The 23,362-nt window shown below is 41.2% G+C and overlaps 1 protein-coding gene across 2 annotated transcripts in view; it reads left to right on the top strand.

The window, feature by feature from the left end:
- LOC117510490 (apoptosis-inducing factor 3) overlaps positions 1–12,133 on the top strand; it is an 86,317-nt gene extending 74,184 nt beyond the window's left edge. For both annotated transcript variants that reach the window (XM_034170220.1, XM_034170219.1), the window contains exons 15-20: positions 921–997; positions 1,078–1,195; positions 1,316–1,414; positions 8,496–8,571; positions 8,710–8,814; positions 11,984–12,133. In XM_034170220.1, the coding sequence (XP_034026111.1) occupies positions 921–997; positions 1,078–1,195; positions 1,316–1,414; positions 8,496–8,571; positions 8,710–8,814; positions 11,984–12,026 (518 nt within the window). In that variant the 3' untranslated portion in view covers positions 12,027–12,133. The remainder of the gene's footprint in view (positions 1–920; positions 998–1,077; positions 1,196–1,315; positions 1,415–8,495; positions 8,572–8,709; positions 8,815–11,983) is intronic.
- The last annotated feature ends 11,229 nt before the right edge of the window (positions 12,134–23,362 follow it).

The raw sequence follows: 23,362 nt of genomic DNA, 5'->3' as shown, positions 1-23,362 counted from the left end.
TTGGCTTCATTGGCCAGTGACCTCCAACACTCACTGGACTGGTTCACAGCCGAGTGTGAAGCAGCTGGGATGAGGATCAGCACCTCTAAATCTGAGGCCATAGTTCTCAGCAGGAAACGATGGATTACCTACTACAGGTAAGGAATACGGCCTTGCCCCAAGTGAAGGAGTTCAAGTACCTCGGGGTCTTCTTCACGAGTGAGGGGACAATGGAGCGTGAGATTGGCTGGAGAATCGGCGCAGCAGGGGTGGTATTGCATTTGCTCTACCATACTGTTGTGATGAAAAGGGAGCTGACCCAAAAGGCGAAGCTCTCGATCTACTGGTCAATCTTCGTTCCTACTCTCACCTATGGTCATGAGTGTTGGGTCATGACCGAAAGAACTAGAGGTACAAGTGGCCAAAATGGGCTTCCTCAGGAGGGTGGCTGGTGTCTCCCTTAGAGATAGGGTGAGAAGTTCAGTTATCTGTGAGGAGCTCGGAGGAGAGTCGCTGCTTCTTCGCGTTGAAAGGAGCCAGCTGAGGTGGTTTGGGCATCTGGTAAGGATGCCTCCTGGGCGCCTCCCAAGGGAGGTGTTCCAGGCACGTCCATCTGGGAGGAGACCCCGGGTAAGACCCAGGACTAGGTGGAGAGATTATATCTCCACAATGGCCTGGGAACGCCTCGGGATCACCCAGTCAAAGGTGGTCAATGTGGCACAGGAAAGGGAAGTCTGGGGTCCCCTGCTGGAGCTGTTGCCCCCGCGACCCGAACCCGGAAAAGCGGTTGAAGATGAGTGAGTGATGAGTGCAATGCTTTATTTAGTGACCACAGAGTACCACAAACATCTGCTCAGCAGAGTTTGAGTAGATGATGTGTCTCACATTTGGTGATTTGTGGTTCCATATTGAACCTGTTTCCTTTGACTGTCCTCCTGCAGGATGTGTTCCTGCTACAGGCTTCCTGAAGCAAAGCGGAATTCACATAGACTCCAAAGGCTTCATCCCTGTCAACAAGGTATTTTTGAACAGCTTCAATCCACAAGAGTCAAACAGCATTTTAAAACTGTGTTTTGGTTTGTCTCAACTTTGTCCCAGATGATGCAGACAAATGTTGATGGTGTCTTTGCCGGAGGAGATGTAGTGATGTTTCCTTTCCCACCAAGAAACAATAAGAAGGTGAATATTCCTCACTGGCAGATGGCACACGTGCACGGTGAGTTACACCTCTGTTTCATGTACCAGAATACTGCTGTTGAATGAGACGATAATGATGATGGTGGTTGGGCCTAAAGACACGTTCTTTCTTCGTTTTTTGTAATTACCTTATTGACAGGAAGAGCAGCAGCTCTCAGCATGATGGGTAGAGCCTCTGAAATAAAAACAGTGCCTTACTTCTGGTCAGCCATGTTTGGAAAGACCATACGCTATGCAGGTCAGTTAAAAACAAATCTTCTTGGTTTATCCCATTTTAGATTTGGTCACTGCAGCACAGTGGATTAGTGGTTAGCACTGCTGCCTCACAGTGAGAAGGTCATGGGATCAATTCCCACCTGTGGCCTTTCTGTGTAGAGTTTGCATGTTCTCCCCGTGCTTGTGTGGGATCCCTTCGGGTGCTCTGGCTTCCTCCTATATGATCCAAAGACATGCAGGTTAGGTGGATTGGAAACTTTAAATTGTCCATAGATGTGTGTGAATGCATTGGTTTGTCTATATGTGGTTCTGTGCCTGTGACAGACTGGTCTCTTGTCCAGGGTGTACCCTGCCACACTCCCTATGACTGCTGGGATACCCCCCCACCCCCGTGACCCTTAATTGGAGTAAGTGGTTGATGATGAGTGCAATTTGTTCCGATTAAACCATTTCAGTTTTTCAGATTACACATACACGTTGTGAAACATCAGGTGTTGAATATTTTTAGAACCCTCAAAGATACATCTGTGGTTAGTACAGGTGAGCCCCATTAACTCTCACGAGTTGCGGTTTACAACATTGGGCCGCGAGTTATCTGAAACAGTGAGTTAGGGCCCCTTCACACATAGTACGAATTTGGTCGAATTGTGCATGAAGCAGGAATCATATGCAAAACATGTAAAACTGTAGCTGCCTCCAATGCCTCGTACACCTGTTGCTACAACTATTTGCACACACCAGCAGCTGAAAGACAGAGTGTGCGCTGTGACAGTCCATTGAACCCTCTCCCAGCCAAATTCCAGGTGACATACACGAACATCTAACACCTCTTTCTTGACACTTAGAAAATGTGTGGCTATGCGCATTATCATCACGACAACAGTCAGCAGACGATCACTGTCAAGCTGGATGTGAAATTTGTCTAAATGCCCCATAACTGTGGAGTTGCAAAAAGCCACATACATGTGGTGCACGTGTCTTGCACATGTGTCGCGCCCCCCAACACATCTGGCATACCGGGGGGGATGGGGAGCACACTTGATGAGGGCTTCGTCAGTGTGAACGATTCTAGACGATTCGTAGTTTTTGGATGCAAGTCTTTAGATCCTTACTGCCGGTCCAGATTGTGCTGGAATTTATACACATGCCCGCCACACACGTGCCCGCCACACATGTGACAGGCCTTCCCAGAGTAAGCTGGTTATATAAATGTTGTAGTAGAAATATTGTAAAAGAGTAAGTTTACAAGGAAGGGTTTTGTTTGTTTGTACCCTTGATTTATTTTTGGCAGGACTGCTGAAAATCTAAATAAAATCTTTTCAGAAAACATATATAGATTGTTTCTGTCCAAGAATAAACACCATTAAATTTTCAGTCAGTTCCTTATATCAGTTCCTTAAGTCTTTTATCAACCCTGAGGCCTACTGGTGCCAGTGCTCATCTATGGATTATGTTGCTCATTTGTAGCCAAGGACCCGTATGCACGAAGCAGCCTAAGGCTAAAAATAGCTCCTAATGGCATTATTCTAAGAAAAATCTTAGAATTCCTCGAATTCTTAGACATTTCTTAGAATTTTCCCTTGGTAAGATGAAAGTTGTCCGCAAAGCACCTTAGGCATAAAGAGGGCTCCTAAGGTGCCAAACTCAAAAGAGTAGTGAGGAGGACTTTTAAGAAGCGTGTCTAAGCGTGTCTAAGCAGACAAGCTGGTGGAAAAGACAGAGAGGAAGCAGAGATATTCTCCGTATGTAGGATGACAGTGAGTCAGTAACACACTACAACAAATCAAAGCCTTGTGTTAAAACTATTCAGGTGTGGAACACAGAGAGTGAGGACAGGCTGAAAGACTGTTTCGATACAACAAATTGGGCCGTGTTTTTTGACACAATCACAGACCCACATGAGCTCACAGACTGCATTACATCTTATATACAGTTCTGCGAGCAATCTATAATCACCAAGAAAACTGTCGCTATTTTTGCAAACAACAAGCCATGGATCACCAAAGAGTTAAAGGTGTGTCTCAATGAAAAATATGCAGTATTTGTAAAGTCTGACAAAGTGGAATTTCAAAACAAATGGAGAGAATTCAGAGCCAAGTTGCAGAAAGCAAAGCTTGATTTCAAAACCAAAGTGGAAAATAAGTTCTGCACAAGAAATCCCAGTCAGGCCTGGAAAGGCCTAAATAAAATGATGGGTCGGTCCAAAAAAGCTCAGATGGGACATTGCACTGTTGAGGGCAATCTTAGATTTGTAAATGACTTGAATCAGTTTTATAGTCACTTCGACTCAGCAGATGCTAAAGACAGAGCTATTTCGGTCTGTGCAGATGTGGCAAGGGATCGAGTTCTTCAATTATCAGAGGAGCATATTGGACACTGTCTGTCTCGAATCAAGCCTCACAAGGCACCAGGTCCAGACCATTTGGGTGGGTGTGTTTTGAAGGTGTGTTCCGCCCAGCTTAGTGGGCCCTTGACAGCTCTGTTCCAGTTTTTACTTAATACCCATACTGTTCCAGAATCTTGGAAAAAATCGATCATTAAGCCATTGCCTAAAAAGCCTGGATCTACAATCTTAAATGACTTTCGTCCCATCGCACTCACTTCAGTGCTTGCAAAATGTATGGAGAGGGTGGTGAGCAAACATCTCATCACAGCTGTAAAGACTCAGTTTGACCCCCTACAATTTGCCTATAGGCCTCTCAGGGGGACAGAAGATGGTACACTGACCCTGATTAACACTGTGGCCAGTCATCTATAACAGAAGGATTCATCTGTGCGGATTTTATTCATTGATTTGACTTCTGCTTTCAATACAATGAAGACTGACATACTGCTGGGAAAACTCTCCTCCTTGGGGGTGAATGGAGGACTGATCCACTGGTTGAAAGACTTTTTGATCGATCGACCGCAGAGGGTCCACATGAATGGAGCAGTGTCAAATGAGACTATGATCAGTACAGGTGCACCACAGGGATGTGTTTTGTCACCTGTGTTGTTTTCTCTGTATATTAATGCCTTACAGGTAAGAGACAATAATGTTAAACTTTTTAAATATGCTGATGACATGGCGATTGTGGGTCTTTTTAAAAAGAATGCTGCCTGCAGCTATGAAGCGCAAGTGCATATGGTTGAACAGTGGTGTAGGCAGCATTCACTGATTATCAATGTAAATAAGACTAAGGAGCTAATCCTGAGTGACTCTGGTCCTACTCAGTCCTTGTCTATCTCTGACCAGCCAGTTGAGGCTGTGAGCAGCTTTAAGTACTTAGGTACCCTCATAGATAACAAGCTTAGTTTTTCACAAAATGTGGATGAGATTTATAAGAAAGCCAACCAGAGACTATTCCTGATTAGGAAACTCAGGGGCTTTGGTGTGAGCTCACAGACTCTTCAGAAAGTCTATGTTAGTCTCATTGAAAGTGTTCTTGTGTTCAATATAACTGTATGGTTTGGGTATCTCACAGTTGTAAACAAGAACAAACTGAACAAAATTGTTAAAAATGCAGCGAAGGTGATTGGTCAGGAGCAAAAGTCACTGGATGTTCTTTACCAGGCAGCTTTGCAGAGAATGACGAAATCCATCATCAGTAACAAGGACCATCCTTTGTTTGAGGAGTTTGAACTGATGCACTCTGGGTGCCGTTACAGAATGCCTTTTGCAACAAAGAAGGTGTATAGGGGGTCATTTGTGCCTAATGCAGTCAGTCTACTGAACAGGTGCTAGTGAAGTTATGCAGAAGTTATGCAGCACATGAAATTGGATGAATTTTTATGAAATCATTATTTATTGTAATTTTATCTATTGTATATTAACTGTCATGTTTTGTGATTGTTTAAACTTTTTTTGTGGTGAACCAAAGACAAGTTTCCACTGAGGTGGACAATAAAGTTTAATCTAACCTAATCTAATCTAATCTACTTGCTTGATCTATGTAATTATTTTATGTTAATTTACTGTCTTGATGTATTTATAAATTGTTTAGCTTCTTGTTATCATATGGACACATTAATATTATCATTATTTTATTATATTGACAGTATTATTGATATTTTTATTATTACTTCTATTTTGTCATTTGATTTTTAAATATGGACAACAGTGTTTTCACTTTCTTCTGTTGTGCATGCAATTTTAACACATTTACAATTATTTTATGTACTTACATTGAACTTATTAATAAACTCACACACCCACACACACTTTTAATATGTAGATAACTGGTATGTAATTGAGATGTTCAAACATCTTCAAGCTGTGTAACAATTCATTTGGTGGTGAGCTGTGTGAAATAATGAAAGACAAGCGAGAGCTTTTGTCTTTTTGGCACTCTGCCACTATGAGGCACTCTTATTTTTCAGATAAAACAACACAGAGATGGCATCATACATGATACACTTTTCACTTATGGTGACAACATGGTGACACTTAAAGGGGATAGAGAATCAAAATCATGTTTTTCATGTTTTTGGTGTTAGTTCAGAGTCTCCCCGCTGTGGGGAATACACACGAAGTGCCAGCAAGTTTCAGAACCTCTATTTCAAGTATTTCTCCTTTTTTGAATTGCCCCTAGAAAACAGGCCAGTCCGTTTTTGAGAGAAAAGTTACGTCACTTTTTCACCAATAGCCCCCCCCACACACACACCCACACCCTTTCACACACGCCCCTTCGAAATTAATTATTCATAAGGTTGTGCCCACCCATTCCTACCACTGGAAGAGGAGCAATGGCGAGCTACAGGTGTGGCTGTCATAGTGGACTACGATCTTTACATATTCTTCCCATGGAAAACAGTGTACGCGATCACTGGCTTTTATTCATTTTTAACCGCATCCCCAGTACATACAACTGCCGAATATTTCTTTGCTCTGCGCATTTCACGGAGGACTGTTTCACAAACCTTGCACAATTTCGAGCTGGCTTCAGTCGGCATTTAATACTCAGTAGAGGGTCAGTTCCGACTCTGTGACAAAATCAACCCCAGCAATCAGTACAGCCTGTAAGTATCACATTTTCTTTTGTTTTAAATTTGCTTTTAAATTTATTTCGGATCGTTTTTTTATTATCATTATTATTTTGTGACTGGACTTTATGTCACAGTCAGCCTCTGGCTGACTTCATGTTGGTGGGCGAGGAACAAGATTTATCACTCAACAGCAATGTTGAAATGTGATCTGTTAAATAAGTTAGTGAAGATTACTGTTGTCTCGTTTTCGCTACAACGCGCTCAACTTTTGTTCAGAATCAGCTTCTTATCACTGGTAACGACGCAGATTTCCTCTCACTCAAACCCGCAGCTTCACAGTGCTTTAAACCGTCGTCCACAGACTTCAATAGCGACACAAGACTTTCCTAATCCTCTTAGTGGCATTTTCAGTGAGAGCAAGGGCAACCAATCAAACAACGGCAACCGATCAGCGCCAACACCTACGTGCATTTCATAATGAGGTTGCCAAATAAGCTCCGAAACGACGCCATTAAAAGCAAACGAGGCATTCTAAGCCCAGCATAGTAACATAGCTGTTTCAGAGAGCCTTTTAGGAAGGTTCTGAGCCATTACAGACCCAACCAATTTTTTGGGGGCTACATATCACATCACAGAACAAGGATTAATGCCCCATTCAACCTCTCTCTATCACCTTTAACTCACTAAACCAATTGAACTACAAAAATAAAAATAAATAAACAACACTAACAACATTTTTAAAGTAACATGAACCACAATAGCAACATTTAAAACCCCAAAACCCAGAACTCCCATAATGCATTGCAGCACAAGAATTTACAGGTTTAGCGACCGGCCAGGCGATCGCCCAATTTAATTTTGCTGATTATCATCATCGTGACATTAAATGATTTTTACGATTACGCATTTCTTAATGCAGTTATATGATCGGTTGATTTTAGTGTTCATTCATATGTAGGAGTGCAGATAGCCCAACAACTGGTCTGGCTATGAATTGGGCCGGATACTGGTCTCCATTTTGTAGTGAGACTTCCCACTCCTCAACAACCAATAGGAGACCAGCGCTGGAATTCCCTCTCCTAAATGACCAATAGGAGAGCATAAACATGAGGCTGACGCATGGGCTGACGTCAGCATCTCAGCTGCCAACCAATCACAGGCTAGGAGAGAGAGGCCAGTATCTGGCCCAATTTGAGGCCGGTTGTCCAGCTAGAGCGCAGAGTGCATTTTGTTTTTTTTAAATTTCCCCTTCCCTTTCCCGGACAAGCAATCACAGCTCTTACAGGACCATGTCATACCTAGCAATGGGGTCAACCCCGCCTCCTCACTAAGATAGGAGTTTCAGTCTCCTTCTTGCTCAGATTCGCTCTCAGACACCTGCTGGCTCACTCTTAGGCTAAGATTCCTTGACAGGAAATTTTAGGCTAAGTTAGGAACTCTTTGATAGGGCTTTGAGATGCTTTGTGCATACGGGCCCAGATCTTAATCCCTCTGAATTACCTGTTCTACAAATCCTTATAGAGCAGTAATGAATGTATATTTAAAAACAATGCAATACATATTGGTCATTTTACTGGCCATTGAACTTTCATAAACTTGCAAGAAAAGTTGAGTTCTGTGTTTTTGTTTTGTTGCTTCTAGCAATGTGAGTGCCCAGGCTTGGGGAGAGGCGGCTAGATTATATTCCACCATAGGGCCCAGTATTTCTAGCAATGTCACTGGACCCATGTCAACTCTGGTCTGGGAGCATGCACTGGTGCATCACCTTGCTGCATCTACAACACCACACAACAGAATCACTGTGGGTACCAGGGGGCAACCACCCAGGCAGACATGTTGTTGTTGTTGTTGTTGCTGTCCTTTCAGCTGTTCCCGTTTGTTCGGCGTCGCCACAGCAGATACAGCCAGATCTGTATTGATATTTGGCACAGGTTTTATGCCAGATGCCCTTCCTGATGCAATTCCACTTTTATCTGGAGAAACACACACAGCCCGTGGTGTTCCGAAGAGGTCTCACCCAGGGAGACACGCCAGGACTTTTTTTTTATTTTTTATAAGAAATAAGGTGTTTGGACCCCGTCTGGGAATTAATGATTGTCATTTTTGATAAATATGTGTATAATTTTATCCTTCCAAAGGTTATGGTGATGGTTTTGATGATGTCATCATTCAAGGTGATTTGGATGAACTGAAATTTGTGGCATTTTATACCAGGTAAGAATAACACAGAGAAGATCATTTATTTTGAAACATTATCTTGTTTTTGTTGTTTGTTTTTGAACTCTGAGCTCATTTTGTTAGGATTAAAGATGGGGCTTTTTTCCCCATTGTGTCTTCAATTGCCTTGTACAGGAGTGAGGAGGTGGTCGCTGTGGCCAGCATGAACTATGATCCTATTGTGTCCCGAGTGGCAGAAGTCTTAGGATCTGGAAAGACGATTAAGAAACGAGATGTGGAGTAAGCCAAAGTCTTATCTCTGCTTACTTAGATGTTACGTTCTTTAAAGGACATGTCGCAAGTTTTTTAACGTCCCAGTTAGCAAGACAACACAAAAGTACTCATGACTGTAAGTCTCTCCACACACATCTGCTAATAATTAGTGGTCGCTGATGTATTTTATTCCTTTCACTCTGAGCGTGAGCATGTGTATTTCCCGAAAACATCTCACTCGGCAATTCTTGGCATTTTTTGGAGTGTGACATACATTTTAGAATGAACAGAAACATCCTGGTGACTAACAGACAGAGGGAAACAAACCTGCTCCGTCTGAAAACGAAGCTGCTGAGCTTTTGTTCGAAAGTGATGGCTCGGATTTACAGACAAGAGACGACACACTTCACCATGAAACTCTTAACTTTTTTAGACTGTCAGATTTTGGAACATAAACTGTGGTGACGCGCTGTTTGTGTGGATGCTGGTTTACTGAAGCTGTGAACATGGACATGGGACATCTTCATAACGCTGTTTTTGCAGACTGCCTGGATGGAGATGGATTTATTACATTGGAAAAAGTCAGAATACATTATTGCCAGGAGTTAATGAACTTTATCCACAACTGTGAGAGAACTAAAGGCGGAGCCGCAGCCGGCGTGCATGCATGCATGCATGGAGTGCTTTAATCATGTGGAGTTTACATTTGGAAAAAACAATCTAGCACTGGGTGAGTGTGGCATGGTCATGATTTTATCCCTTTTGTGTTTTGTGGCAAGCTCTTTTTTTTTACTTTGAGTGTGAATTTGGAGCTGTGTGTGTGTGTGTGTGTGTGTGTGTGTGTGTGTGTGTGTGTGTGTGCGCGTGCGCGCTGTGCAGCTGATAAGAGGCTCCTGCCGCTGTGAATGTATCCACAACATTTTTTCCTGGCAGCAGATGTATTTTTTGAGATTTTTATTGATAACACTTGGCAGCTGATCTGCTCTGTGTATGCCTGATCCCGTCAGATCTCAGAAGCTAAGCAGTGCGAGACCTGGTTAGTACTTGGATGGGAGACCTCTTTGAAAGACCAGTGGCTGTCTGTGTTTCTCCAGGTTGCACTGGAGTTGCGTCAGGAAGGGCATCCGGCGTAAAACTTGTGCCAAATACCAATGTGGATCTGGCTGTATCCGCTGTGGCGACCCCGAACAAAAATGGGAGCAGCCAAATGGGCAACAACATCATTGATAACAACACTCATAATTAATCGTGCACAAAGCTGAACCTGAAGCACAGATTGTTTATTGACAGGCTGCTTTTATGGCTCATGGCAGCAGGTGCACTAAACCTTCTCAGAGCTGCTGCTTTTGCTGTGACTGCATCAAAATGAACCATTTTTACTTAAAAACAAGTCATCATAACACAACATCACACTTATGTCAACTTTGGAATTAATCTGTATCTCAGTTCTTAACATTAGCAGCTACATTCCATTGAAGCGCGTGCTGAAACGCTTCTAGTAGCTACGTCACCTGTCAGAAACACCCGTGTACTCACGAGTACTTTGTTTTCGGACATCTCTGTAGCCGTTTGCTGTGAATGCTGTATACTTTGAAACCGGTCACGGAAGTGCACAAAGTAATCCCGGTGGATCAACATATTTTGGTGCGACATGTCCTTTAAGTTTGTCAAGATTTATTGTGAAAGAAAACATGAATGGTATCTCGCTACGACAGAAAACACAGATTCTTGACTTCATTAATTTTATCACATGGAAAATTTGTGACAAACAGCTGTTATTTTTCTTGTTCTTGAATACCATTGTGTTGCTGTGAGAATATTTTCATAGCATTGCCTTCTCTAGCATTGTCTTCTTCATATATCATTATAATGCACTTGCACACAAACCAAGGGTAATACTGAGTTACCAAACACAACCTCAAACTTGTGCAAGGTCTTAGTAAGGTATAATCTACAGTAGCAATTTTTGTCATGATCCATTAAGTCCTTGTGGTGTTATGTTCACTAGGTTTCAGAGGATCTGTTCTCTGGTACCTAAAATTAGAAGTGAAACGCCAAACCTATTAAACAGCTTAGTGAGCTGACATTGTGTACCGAGTTTCACCTTGACATACTATGACATCTTTGTCAAAATTTTGCCTAAACAAGGTTTCCTAGACTCGGCTCCCTGGTGGCCACAATTAGAAATTAAACATGCCCAATATCTGCACATTTTACTGAATAGAATATTAATTCTTGTGCCCAAAATGACATGAGCAAATTGTCTGATTTTCACCATATTTTAAATGGACATGCCACATGAGCTCATCAGAATTTGAATTTGAGGATGATCAAATTGACCAATATCACAGAAGACAAACTATTGATTGTTGTAACTTTTTAAATGTATTATCCCCTATAGTCGCAGGTTTTTTTTATTGTGTTTATTCTTTTCCATTTTGACTTTTTCATGTGTGCCACAAAACACAGGTCAGCAATACAGCATCAGAACACACGTCATACTTCAGCAAATGCCAATTTATTTACTAAAGTGAGCAAGCAAACACTGAGCCAAATGAATGGCATGGTACAGATTACAAGTGGGGATTACTCAGCATACATGTGTGCCCTAATTTCACAACAAGAGCAATCAGAGATTTCTGACCTCCGCCAGTCTGGATCTGGATCACCTCCGAAATTCAGTGGAGTTTTCCATGGCCTAATATCGATCTGTGGTGCAAATTTGAGGAGAATCTATGAAGTAGTAGTTTTCAAGTAATCCTTCAAAGCCTATATAAAGGTAAATCAATCCAGAATCTGTATCCAGACCACCTACAAAATTTAGTGGAGTCTTCTATGCCCTAATATCTATGTATCTGCGGTGCAAATTTGGTGAGAATCCCTGAAGTAGTTTTGACATAATTCTTCAAAGCCTATATAAAGTTAAATCTTGATCCAGAATCTGGATCTGGGTTGACACCAAAATTCAGTGGCGTCTTCCATGGTCTAATATGCATCTATGGTGAAAATTTCATCAAAATTTGTGCAGTTGTTTAGGTGTAATCCTGCTAACAGGCAGACAAAAGAATAAATAAACGCAGATTATTTTATTATATCCTTGGCGGACATAACAGGGGCTAGATGTAGGGACTTGTTACCAACCCAGTGTGTTATACTCTTATCAAACACGTGTCTCATGATTGTTACTCATTTCCAGGACTGGAGATATTTCTTGGTTGATTGACAAAGGCTCTCAATGACTTTGGACGATTCCGAAGACTGTCCCATTGTCTACTGGACATCTCAATATGGACACTTATGGTGCTGAGACACTGAGCAGCTATTCCAATCTGGACACATTGGGGACGAACGAGCCTTTTGCTTGATGAAAATGAAAACATGGCAACCAGAGGCCCAGAAAAAGTACCGGCCTCTCTTCTGTGACAATGTCATCTCATTTCTCAACAAAGAAAAACTGGATTCAGTCTCCATGCTGCTGTGAGATCTTTCTACATGTATACTTTGTTTATACAATGCCAAGGATGGGTATTGGAATTTTTAATTTCTTTTTTTTTTGTACAAATAATGTTGTATAAAGCTGTAATCTGTAATAGCAGCACGGTACCTCAGTGGTTAGCACTGTTGCCAGCAAGAAGGCCATGGGATCGATTCCCACTTGTGGCCTTTCTGTGTGGAGTTTGCATGTTCTTCCCGTGTTTGCGTGGGTTTCCTCCCACATTTAAAGACATACAGGTTCGATGAATTGGAAACTACTTGTCCAGGTCTCCCTTGCAAAAAAGATCTCGATCTCAGTGGGACTAACCTAATTAAATAAAGGTTAAATTAAATCTGGGAGGCACTCTAACAAAACATAAGCAAACTATTTTAACTCTTTTTTTTGTTTGTTTGTTTGTTTTTTGTATAAGTTTTAAATGTCAAATTAGGTTGTAAGAAGCAAGACAGGCTTGAATCTGCATGGAATTATGAAAAATAAGACCAGAAGTAGTCGTCAAATCTGATGTTTCAATGAAAAATCTGAAATTTGGAGTGCAGTAACAAACACTGTAAATCAAAATGATCTGTGATCACACAGCATACCTCTTATTTGGTTGCCTTGCAAGTAAACTGCACAGATGAAATAATTTTTTGATTGCACACTAGTGCTTGCACAATAGATTTGTGTATTTTCTAACAAACAGATATCACTCCTTCAGAATAGCTGCTTCTCATTCTGCTTTTTTTTTTTAAATTGTTGTCACCTACATAGGAAATATTATTGTTGCTAACTCAGGGAACTGAGGATTGCTGTCTGGGGTTGGCCTCTTTCTGGGCAGAAATTAATTTGCTGCTTTGATACTTTTCCACATTTACCATAATGTAAATGGTTCTTTTTTCATTCATAAATGCTCACACTGTGCTTCGGGGAGTGGCACCAGCTTGACTTCATCCTGATGTGCCAAGATCCCAAAATACTTGAGCTCTGAAGCAAAAGTCAACACAGCATTTGTAAAAACATTGTTCTTCCTACAAAGAACCCTGGAATGGCATTTTTTAACTAAAAGTTTGAAATAAAATCTTCCAACAGTACATCTGCTTAAAGGCTTGAAATCTTTGATCCACATTACTCACCTGATGTTCACGAACACAAATGGTGCTGGAGCAACATGGCCATTAAATCAATTATGTAAATATGTGGACTTACATACAGTGCATCTGGAAGGTATTCACAGCACTTTTTCCACATTTTGTTATTTTACAGCCTTATTCCAAAATGTATTAAATTCATTTTTTTTCCTCAAAATTCTACACACAATACCCCATACTAACAATGTGAAAAAAGGTTTTTTTGTTTTGTTTTTTGTTTTTTTGTTTTTTTAGATTTTAGATTTAGAAGTTCATTAAAACAAAACAAAAAAACTAAGAAATCACATGTACATTCGTATTCACAGCCTTGGCCATGAAGCTCAGAATTAAGCTCAAATGCAGGGAGGTGACCAAGAACCCGATGCTCACTCCATCAGAGTTCCAGCATTCCTCTGTGGAGAGAGGAGAACCTTCCAGAAGGAAAACTATCACTGCAGCAACCCACCAATCAGGCCTGTATGGTATAGTGGCCAGATTGAAGCCACTCTTTTTTTTTCTGAGACTTTTGCAAATTTTTTAAAAATATAATAGTGTTCACAACCTTTGACATGAAGCTCAAAATTGAGCTCAGGTGAATCCTGTTTCCACTGATCATCCTTGAGATGTTTCTACAGCTTAATTGGAGTCCACAGTTGACTGGACATGATATGGAAAGACACACACCTGTCTACATATAAGGTCCCACAGTTGACAGTGCATGTCAGAGTACAAACCAAGCATGAACTCAAAGGAATTGTCTGTAGACCTCAGAGACAGGATTGCTTTGAGGCACTAATCTGGGGAAGGGTAGAGAAACATTTCTGCTGCTTTGAAGGTCCCAATGAGGTCAGTGCCCTCCATCATCTGTAAACAGAAAACATTTGGATCCACCAGGTCTCTTCCTAGGGCTCACCACCTGTCTAAACTGAGCAATCAGGGCAAAAGGACTTCAGTCAGGGAGGTGAGCAAGAACCCAGTGGTCACTCTCAGAGCGCTAGCATCCTTCTGTGGAGCGAGGAGAACCTTCCAGAAGGACAACCATCTCTGCAGCAATTCACCAATCAGGCCTGTATGGTAGTGTGGCCAGACAGAAGCCACTCCTTAGTAAAAGGCACAGGACAGCCCACCTGGAGTTTGCCAAAAGGCACCTGAAGTACTCTCAGACCATGAGAAACAAAATTCTCTGGTCTGATAAGACAAAGATTAAACTCTTTGGCGTGACTGTCAGGCATCATGTTTGGAGGAAACCAAGCACCATCATTATAGTGAAGCATGGTGGTGGCACCATCATGCTGTGGGGATGTTTTTCAGCAGCACAAACTGGGAGACTAGTCAAGATTGAGGGAAAGATGAATGCAGCAATGTACAGAGACATCCTGGATGAAAACCTGCTCCAGAGCGCTCTTGAGATCAGACTGGGGTGACGGTTCATCTTTCAGCAGGACAAAAACCCTGTAAGCACCACATTATGTAATAATGGTGTAATATGTAACAATTTTCACCTCATTATGTAAAAACAGTGCATTTTGTACATGGTAGGAAGCACACAGAGTATCAAAAGTAGAAGTAAGAAACAATTTGCAAAAAGTAAATATAAATATAAATACCAGAACTACTGGTTTACTGGCTACTACTATTTCTCTCCTTCCAGTTCTCTGTCTTCCTGTTACTTCTCCTCCCACTGAGTGAGGAGTTGTACAATTTGATGGCCTGAGGGACAAAGGAGTTTTTCAGTCTGTTGGTCCTGCACTTGGGGAGGAGCAGTCTGTGGCTGAAGAGGCTCCTCTGGTTGCTGATGAGGGGGTGCAGTGGGTGACTGACATCGTCCATAATGCCAGACGTTTGTCCAGTGTTCTCTGCCACCATCACTAGAGAGTCCAACTTCATGCCAACCACAGAGCCAGCCCGCCTGATCGGATTGTCCAGCCTGGATTGTCCTTCTTGGATGTGCTGCTCCCCTCAAGCACACCACGGTGTAAGAGTAGACGCTGGCTACCACACACTGATAGAACATCCACAGGAGTTTCCTGCAGATGTTAAACAATCACAGCCTCTAAAGAAAGTACAGCCTGCTCTGTCCCTTCCTATACAGATGGTTAGTGTGGGTTGTCCAGTCCAGTTTGCTGTCCAGCTGCTCTGTCTTCAAGGTTTTGAGCTGTAGATCATTTGTGTGGCACCCGGCAGCAAAGTCCTTCACTAGGCTCCTGTAGTCCTCCTCTCTGTCATCCCTGATGCATCCAACAATGGCTGTGTTATCTGCGAAGTTCTGGATGTGACGCAGCTCAGAGTTGTAGCCGAAGTCAGAGGTGTACAGGGTGAAGAGAAGAGGGGCCTGAGGGAGTCTTTCCAAGGGATTTTTTTTTTTTAATTCAAATATTTATTATCTTTTCACAATCATGGTACATGGTGTTCACAGAAAGATACATTACATATAAAAATAAAATACAAGAATACATAATCTGATCTAGGGGACCATGTTTTTAGGCATGAGGCTCTTCTACTTTCAGATAGTCCCAGAAACTGTCGTAGAATGAGACGCTGTCTCTTTCGTTTCCACCTTCAGCTAACCTTGTTAGCATACATTCGTATGAAACTGTTTCAATCATTACACTGGCTCATTCTCGAATACTGGGTACAGTCGGAGTCAGTGTCTCAAAATAATTTGACAAGTTGTAATCAAGCTTACAAAAACCACTGTGAAATATTTTTTGGAGACATTCAGAAGACAGCTTTTGTCTCCCAGTAGACAAATCTCTGGACGGAGTGGTATATCGAAACCAAGCTAGCCACTTAAAATATATATGACCTTCTCCCAAAGAGATGTGATGAGTGAGCAATCCCAAATACAATGAATAAAAGTTCCCCTTTCCCTTCTACATTTCCAGCACAGATCATCCCCTGACAGTTTCATTGTGAACAATCGTGATAGAGTAAAATAATACCTGTGCAAAACTTTGTAATATGTAATTTTACTCCTGGCCTCTCTCATGTATTTACTACACTCTGCCACTATTTTGTTTCCCACTTATCGGATTGATATTCATGACCCAGGTCTTTTTGCCAGCTTCCTTTGAGACTATTAGTGTCATTAGTAATGGCAAGACTAGCAACTTTATAGAATTGAGAGGCCCTACGCTTTATCAGTGGGAGCTTCATAAAATTTATAATTTCATTATCACAGAGAATGCATGGTACTGAGCCAGTGCAGCTCCTAATTTGTAAATATTTCCAAAAATTATCTCTACCCATCATATCTACCTGATCATATGATAATAATACACCATCTTCAAATAGATCACCAAGAGTGTTTATGCCTTTAGATGACCATTGCTCCCAATACACAGATTTTCCCCCAATACAAATTTCACTGTTATACCACAGTGAAGAATATCTCTGAGTTGTAGTTCTACATTTAAAAATATTGTGAGCTTTTGTCCAGACATCATTTGAGTGCAAAATGAGTGGATGTGTAATATTATGAAGTACAGATCCGCACAGCCAATTAGCTCCCAACAAATCTTTAATAGCACCAAGGGTGATGTTTCGGGCCTAGCCCTTCATCAGACATAATGATTGTGCCTGGACGCACCTGTTTATATACTGACAAAGATTAGTGACACGTAAATTTAAAAAAAAAAAACACACACACACATTTAACACGTATAAACACACATATACACACATATTTGTACTCTTTTTACAGTCATGAACATCAGGTGTATACCATCATAAAATACTGTAAAAACTATTGGTCAATAGACCAAAAAAGACCTAAAAAGGACAGTGCATCCATCTGGTGCAAATATAATCGACACAAGATGCTCGAATGGAACATTAAGTCTGTATAAAAGCATTTTGATCAACACTGAACAACACAACAGGGGCATGTTAGCAAAAGACAACAATATTGACACTGGAGTGGTAATGACAAAGCTGCATAGGAGAATCACAAAAAAGGTCTGATATCAAAATCCTCGTTGAGTCCTTTAGGATTGAGAGTGTCCAGAGTGTAGATCCAATAACTTTCTCTTTTGAGTACATTTTGATTAATATCACCGCCACCGTTCGTGAGTTTTACTTGTTCTATCCCAATGTATCTTAGTGTGCTCACATTGGGCCTCATGTATAAATGTTGCACACTTGTGGCGTAAATTTACGGCGTAAACTTGAAATACACCAAAGTTGCCGTGACATGTATCAAGCAGTGCGCACCTGCCCATTTCTGGCGTACGCCTGACGTGATCTTGATAAATGCAGCAGGTGGAAACGATCGTAATTATAATAAACACGCCCATAAATATTCAGACTCCGCTTCAGACACACCCTCATTTTACGACATGGAAGCCGGGAGACGGCAATGAAAAAGAACTCCACCAATCACGACGCATGCCAATAGAGCGTCAAAAGCGGCCGTCGTATCAATTGTTTTTTAGTATATAATCAATAAAGTGTTACAGTGGTCCCTCATTAATCACTGCAGTTATGTTCTAAAAAATAGCCCGTAATATGCGAAACCGCGACGTAGTCAGCGTTATTTTTTACAATTATTATAGACATTTCAAAGCTGTAAAACCCCTCACTACACAGTTTATACACTTTCTCAATCAGGCATGAACATTTTTTCACTTTTCTCTCGTGTGTAAACACTCTCAAAGTTCAAACCTTAGTAGGAAAATAATACCAAACTGTTTTCAGGCCCAAACATTTGTTTGAGAAATAAAAATAGAACGTTTTCCTATAAATAATTATGATGGCATTTAGAACTAACGAATTAATTTTAATGATCAACCTTCGAGGTTGGACACATAAGAAATTATTAATAGTGACTCACCAGTATTTCACAGATCGGGCCTCTGCGTCCTGACGCCGCACCTTTTTCCACTCACACCTCGCTGCAGCAGGTGTGTGTTTCTGTGTGACAAACACAGCTAAGAGTAGTTGTTGGCGCTCTTTTCTCTTCTGGGCAACAAGATTCTTATAAACAGATACGCAGAACACAGAACACTGTAAAAAAAAGGCATGCAAAATTGGACTAAATACTCCGCGAGACTCCGAGGCCACAACAGGTGAACGGCGTTATAGCGAGGGACCACTGTATTCTCTTTTCACATGTCAATAATTCTTGACATGTGGATATTTGCTCGCTCAATTAATAAGACACGCCTAATCTGTCAGATTTCTTTATTTTTTAAATGTATTTCTGTATTTATTTTATTGTGACAACCAAATGGAGACGACAAAACCTGGTTGCAGCACGGGCGAATTAAGGGAATGACGAAACTACAGTTGTTATTATCAATTTCATAGTCTAAAATGATCACACCACATGAAGTTAAGCTCAGCGCTGCTCTGGCTCCAGGCTCGAAGTCTGGAGAAAAGGGCGAGCAGCGCTTTCTTTGCAGTCAGCGCTGTGACCACGGATCGTGCTCCATAACAATCCCGCAAAGGCGGGATTTGTATTGATTATTATGTAGTATAATCAGGAAAGTGTTATTTATGTAACATATGCATTGATTTGTATAATGGCACTGTTTATCATGTTGATCATCTTCATTTTTATGTGGATTCCAGCGCTGGTTCATTTTGGTGTATAATTTACACCACCTCTCGACCTGGTGTATATTTTCAGCGCAGCGTACGCCAACGACCACATTGATAAATGCCAAGTAGCGCAGCCGTTTTGGCGTACACCCCATATACGCTCAAATATCGCTGTACGCAACGTTGATACATGAGGCCCATTATGTTGAGCTTGTGTGAAGTGAATGGCTACTGAACTTTTATTGTCTTTGTTACGAATATTTGATCTGTGCTCCGATATTCTGATTTTAAGAGGTCTTGTTGTTTTCCCAATATAGGCTAAGCCACAAGGGGATTTTAACATGTAAATAACATTAGCAGTGTTACATGTAATAATGCCACGGATTCTAAAGGTTTTACCAGTCCTAGGATGTAGGAATGTTTGAGTTTTATGAGTAAAGTTACATCTGGCACAGTGGCCACATCTGTAATTGCCATATGGTGTCGCTTGTAAAAAATGTGGTTGACAACATGGAGGCAGGTTTGCACGGACAAGCAAGGAATTCAAATTAGTTGCCCTCTTAAAAACAATACGAGGTGGCAATAAAAAATCTTTAATGTCTTTTAGTTTGGGATCAGTTTTTATGATGTGCCAATGCTTCTTAATAATTTTCTTGAATTCCCTCCCTAGTGGTGAGTATTGAATGATACAGTTCAATCTGGAGGGCTCCGTTTTAATATTTTTTTTGTAAAGACAGTCGTTTTTGGAGATAGTGTCAAATTTTGGGGGGGATTCTGTGATCCATGCTGGATTATATTGTCTCTGCTCAAAACGTTTTTGCAAGTCCTCAGCTTGTAAGTTATAGTCAGAGTTTGAGCTACAGTTCCGATGTATCCGATTGAACTGTGAGCAAGGCAAGCTTTTCTTCAAGGGAATGGGATGATAGGATGTGCCATGCAGTATCGAGTTGCGGTCAGTCGGCTTTCTGAAGGATGTGCCATGCAGTATCGAGTTACGGTCAGTCGGCTTTCTGAACAAACTGGTATGTAGTCTATTGTCTTTCTTGTGGATTAAAATGTCTAAAAAGTTCATTTGATGTTCATGCCACTCGATGGTAAATTTCAGATTATAGTCGTTATCATTAATGAACTTGAGAAATTCCTTGAGTGATGATTCAGTATCGCTCCAAACAAAAAATATGTCGTCAATATACCTCTTCCAATGTGCGATGTATTGTAGATAAGGGTTACGGGTTCCACAGAGAACAACTTCTTCAAAAAAGCCACAGAACAAAGAGGCAAAGCTGGGGGCTAACTTGGACCCCATGCTCGTCCCGGAGATCTGCAAGTAATAATCAGAATCAAACATGAAGAAATTGGATGCCAACACAATTTCCAACAGATCTACAATACTTTTAGTGCTCTGTGTATATTCTGTCCTTTGGTTTAAGAAGAATTCTGCAGCTCTGAGTCCACTCTCAATTGGGACATTTGTATATAAGGACTCAATTGTCCATGGTGACCAATAGACACCGGTCCGGGACTGTAATAGATTGTAACATTTTTAGAAATTCCATGGAATCTTTGATGTAAGAGGGGAGTGATATGACTAATGGCTGTAAAAAAAAGTCCACAAAGGCTGAAATATTTTCTGTTAAGCAGCCAATAGCCAATAGCTGACAATAGGTCTGCCCGGAGGTGTGTCCGTGTACTTTTTGTGAATCTTGGGGAGGATGTACAAGACTGGGGTCACTGGGCTGTCCACCTTCATGAATGTGTACTCTGGTTTCGTGATTTCATTGTCTTGTAAGAGATCATCAAGTTTTTTATGGATCCTCTGTTTGAACTCTGTAGTTGGATCACAGTTCAGTTTTCTATAAAAAGATGCATTACTTAGTTGTCTTTGTACTTCTTCAATATACTTAATCCGGTCCAATATTACAATTGCTCCCCCTTTATCAGCACTTTTTATGATCATCGAGTTATCCTTTTTGAGGGACTCCAATTCAGTCCTTTGTTCTCTCGTAAGGTTGTATGCTACTTTGTATTGTCTTTTTGTAGAGAGAAGTTGAGACACATCATGTTCAACTAGTCTACAATATGTGTCTATAGAGGCATTTCTCTTCTGTGGTGGTATGAAAGTGCTTTTACCTCTGAACTGTGTTTTTTGCCCAATAATAGATGGTTGATCAGTGTTATTCCCCTCCTGTTGCTCTTGTGTCTGTCTCACTTATCCGGTCTCGGTGCCTTGAGTGACAGAGACGAACGAGTTGACGGAGTTAGTGACGCCATAAAATTCTTTCAAACGTAAATTGCGAAAAAACTACTGAAAGTCAACTATGGCGTAAAAGTCTATACAATGCGTAGTGGGCACAAATGAGAGGCCTTTACTTAGCGTTGATACACAGGTCTCAGATAACGTTTTGCTCGACAGGTTTATAACATTGTGTACCTGCGTGATGTCTGTCTCCTGGGATATGGGTCCCTTGTGGCGTGTTCTCTTCTCCCTCCTGCATTTCCTGTTCCTCGTGCTCGTTGTCTTTGGTTTTCTTCTCCTCGTCATCTGTCCAAAAAAGGACTGACACTTAGTGAGCCCGAGCTGGATTCAGAGTCAAAATCTGTAGTAATGTCGTTATTGTGGTTCTGACTCAGTGTTGCTGTATTGCCTCTACGATTAATCCGTGTGGCTCCAGCCTCGCATCTGCTCCGTGAATTAAAGTTTTTCCATTGATAGATATTGCCACTTGTGTAGTCCGAGGTGTCTCTCTCAAACTTCTTTTTCTTGGATGCTGTAGTCTCTTCCTGTAGCGCTTTTTGAAGTCGTTCACATTCGGTGAAAAGTTGTTGAGCCGTATGGTCTGCGAGTTCACTAGTTATTTGTAGTTTGACTTCTGTAGTTTCACTATGAACTCGCGTGAGATTTTGTGAGACTTCCTGTATTGTAAGTGCTATCAAATCAAAGGAGCATTTATTCAACACTTCGCTCCATCGATCACAAAAAGTGGCATTGTCTTTGCCAATAATGGGTCCTTTATTTATTCTTAAACCGTATGGAATTCTTTTCACGCGCATACAATCACTTAAAGTGACAGCATGGAGATAAAGACGTGTTTCCTTAGCTTGTAGGCGTTCCAGTGTGAGCTGAAGATCAGATGAGGAAGTAGCTGCAATCCCACCTGTGTCGCTGAAAAGTGAATCTTGCAAAATAATTCAGGAGTAGTCCTCCTTTGTCAAGTCAAGCGTAGCTGAAGCATCCATGTCGATTGTCGATCTGCTATCCCCTATTTCGCTATATTTTGGATTTGTAATATTGCAATTTCTTTGGGTTAGTCTCTGTATAGGCATAAGCGGTAAACTAATCTCTTCTTCGACAGCATTCCAGGGAGCGGAGAACTCGGCCCTGTACCAGTGTTTGGCTAATTTAGTCATTTCGAAAGCTAGATAATACAGTCTTAAATCCGGAAGACCTAACCCTCCACTCTCTCTACAGGCACGGAGTTTACTTAACCTAATCCGAGGTTTTTTCCCACTCCACAGAAAATGTTTTATGAGATCTTTAAATTGTCTGAATACAGCTGGTATTTTAAGGAGCAACATCATGATGATATAATTGAACTGTGGGACAATTACCATTTTTATTATATTTACCTTTCCCCACAGAGACAGTTTAAGCTTATCCCATTTTTCAAGATTGGTTTTAGTTGTCGCTAATAAAGGACTAAAATTTAGCCCAACCATATCATCAATATCTTCTGACAATTTGATGCCCAAATATTTCATTCCCTTGCGCATCCATTTAAAGTTAAACTTTTCCACCATAAATGAAAAACATGTTTTAGAGAGAGGCATGGCTTCTGATTTATTCCAGTTTATAGAATACCCTGAAAATTTAGAGAAATTCTGCATTGTTTTCATTAGATGAGGTAAGGATGATAAGGGATCAGACACTACTGCCAGAATATCATCTGTGCACAGCAGCAGTTTGTGTTCAATCCCACCCCCTTTCACTCCTTTAATACCCGAGTGTGTCCTGATAGATACTGCAAGGACTTCTAAGAAGATAATAAATAATAATGGACTTAGGGGACAACCCTGACGTGTCCCGCGGCTTAAACTAAAATAAGGAGAGACCATGCCGTTAGTCATCACTGCAGCTCTCGGATCTTTATACAGCATCTTTATCCATCTTGTAAAATTAACATTAAAGCCAAAATGAGACAGGGTGGAGAACAAGAACTGCCACTCCACCCTGTCACAAGCCTTCTCTGCATCTAAGGAGAAGGCAGCAACCGGAATGTCCTGAAACCTACTGATCCACATCAAATGCAGGTGAAGTCTTACATTATCCATTGAAGTTCTGTTTTTCATAAAGCCCACTTGGCTCGGATGAATAATATTTGGTAAAACCCGTTGTAGTCGAGTTGCCAACACTTTGGTTAGTATTTTACAATCA

This window comes from Thalassophryne amazonica, chromosome 5 (genome assembly GCF_902500255.1).
Source record: "Thalassophryne amazonica chromosome 5, fThaAma1.1, whole genome shotgun sequence".
In the NCBI taxonomy this organism is placed as follows: Eukaryota; Metazoa; Chordata; class Actinopteri; order Batrachoidiformes; family Batrachoididae; genus Thalassophryne; species Thalassophryne amazonica.
Note: the sequence above shows the minus strand (reverse complement) of the source record. Positions and strands in the feature narration are given on the sequence as shown.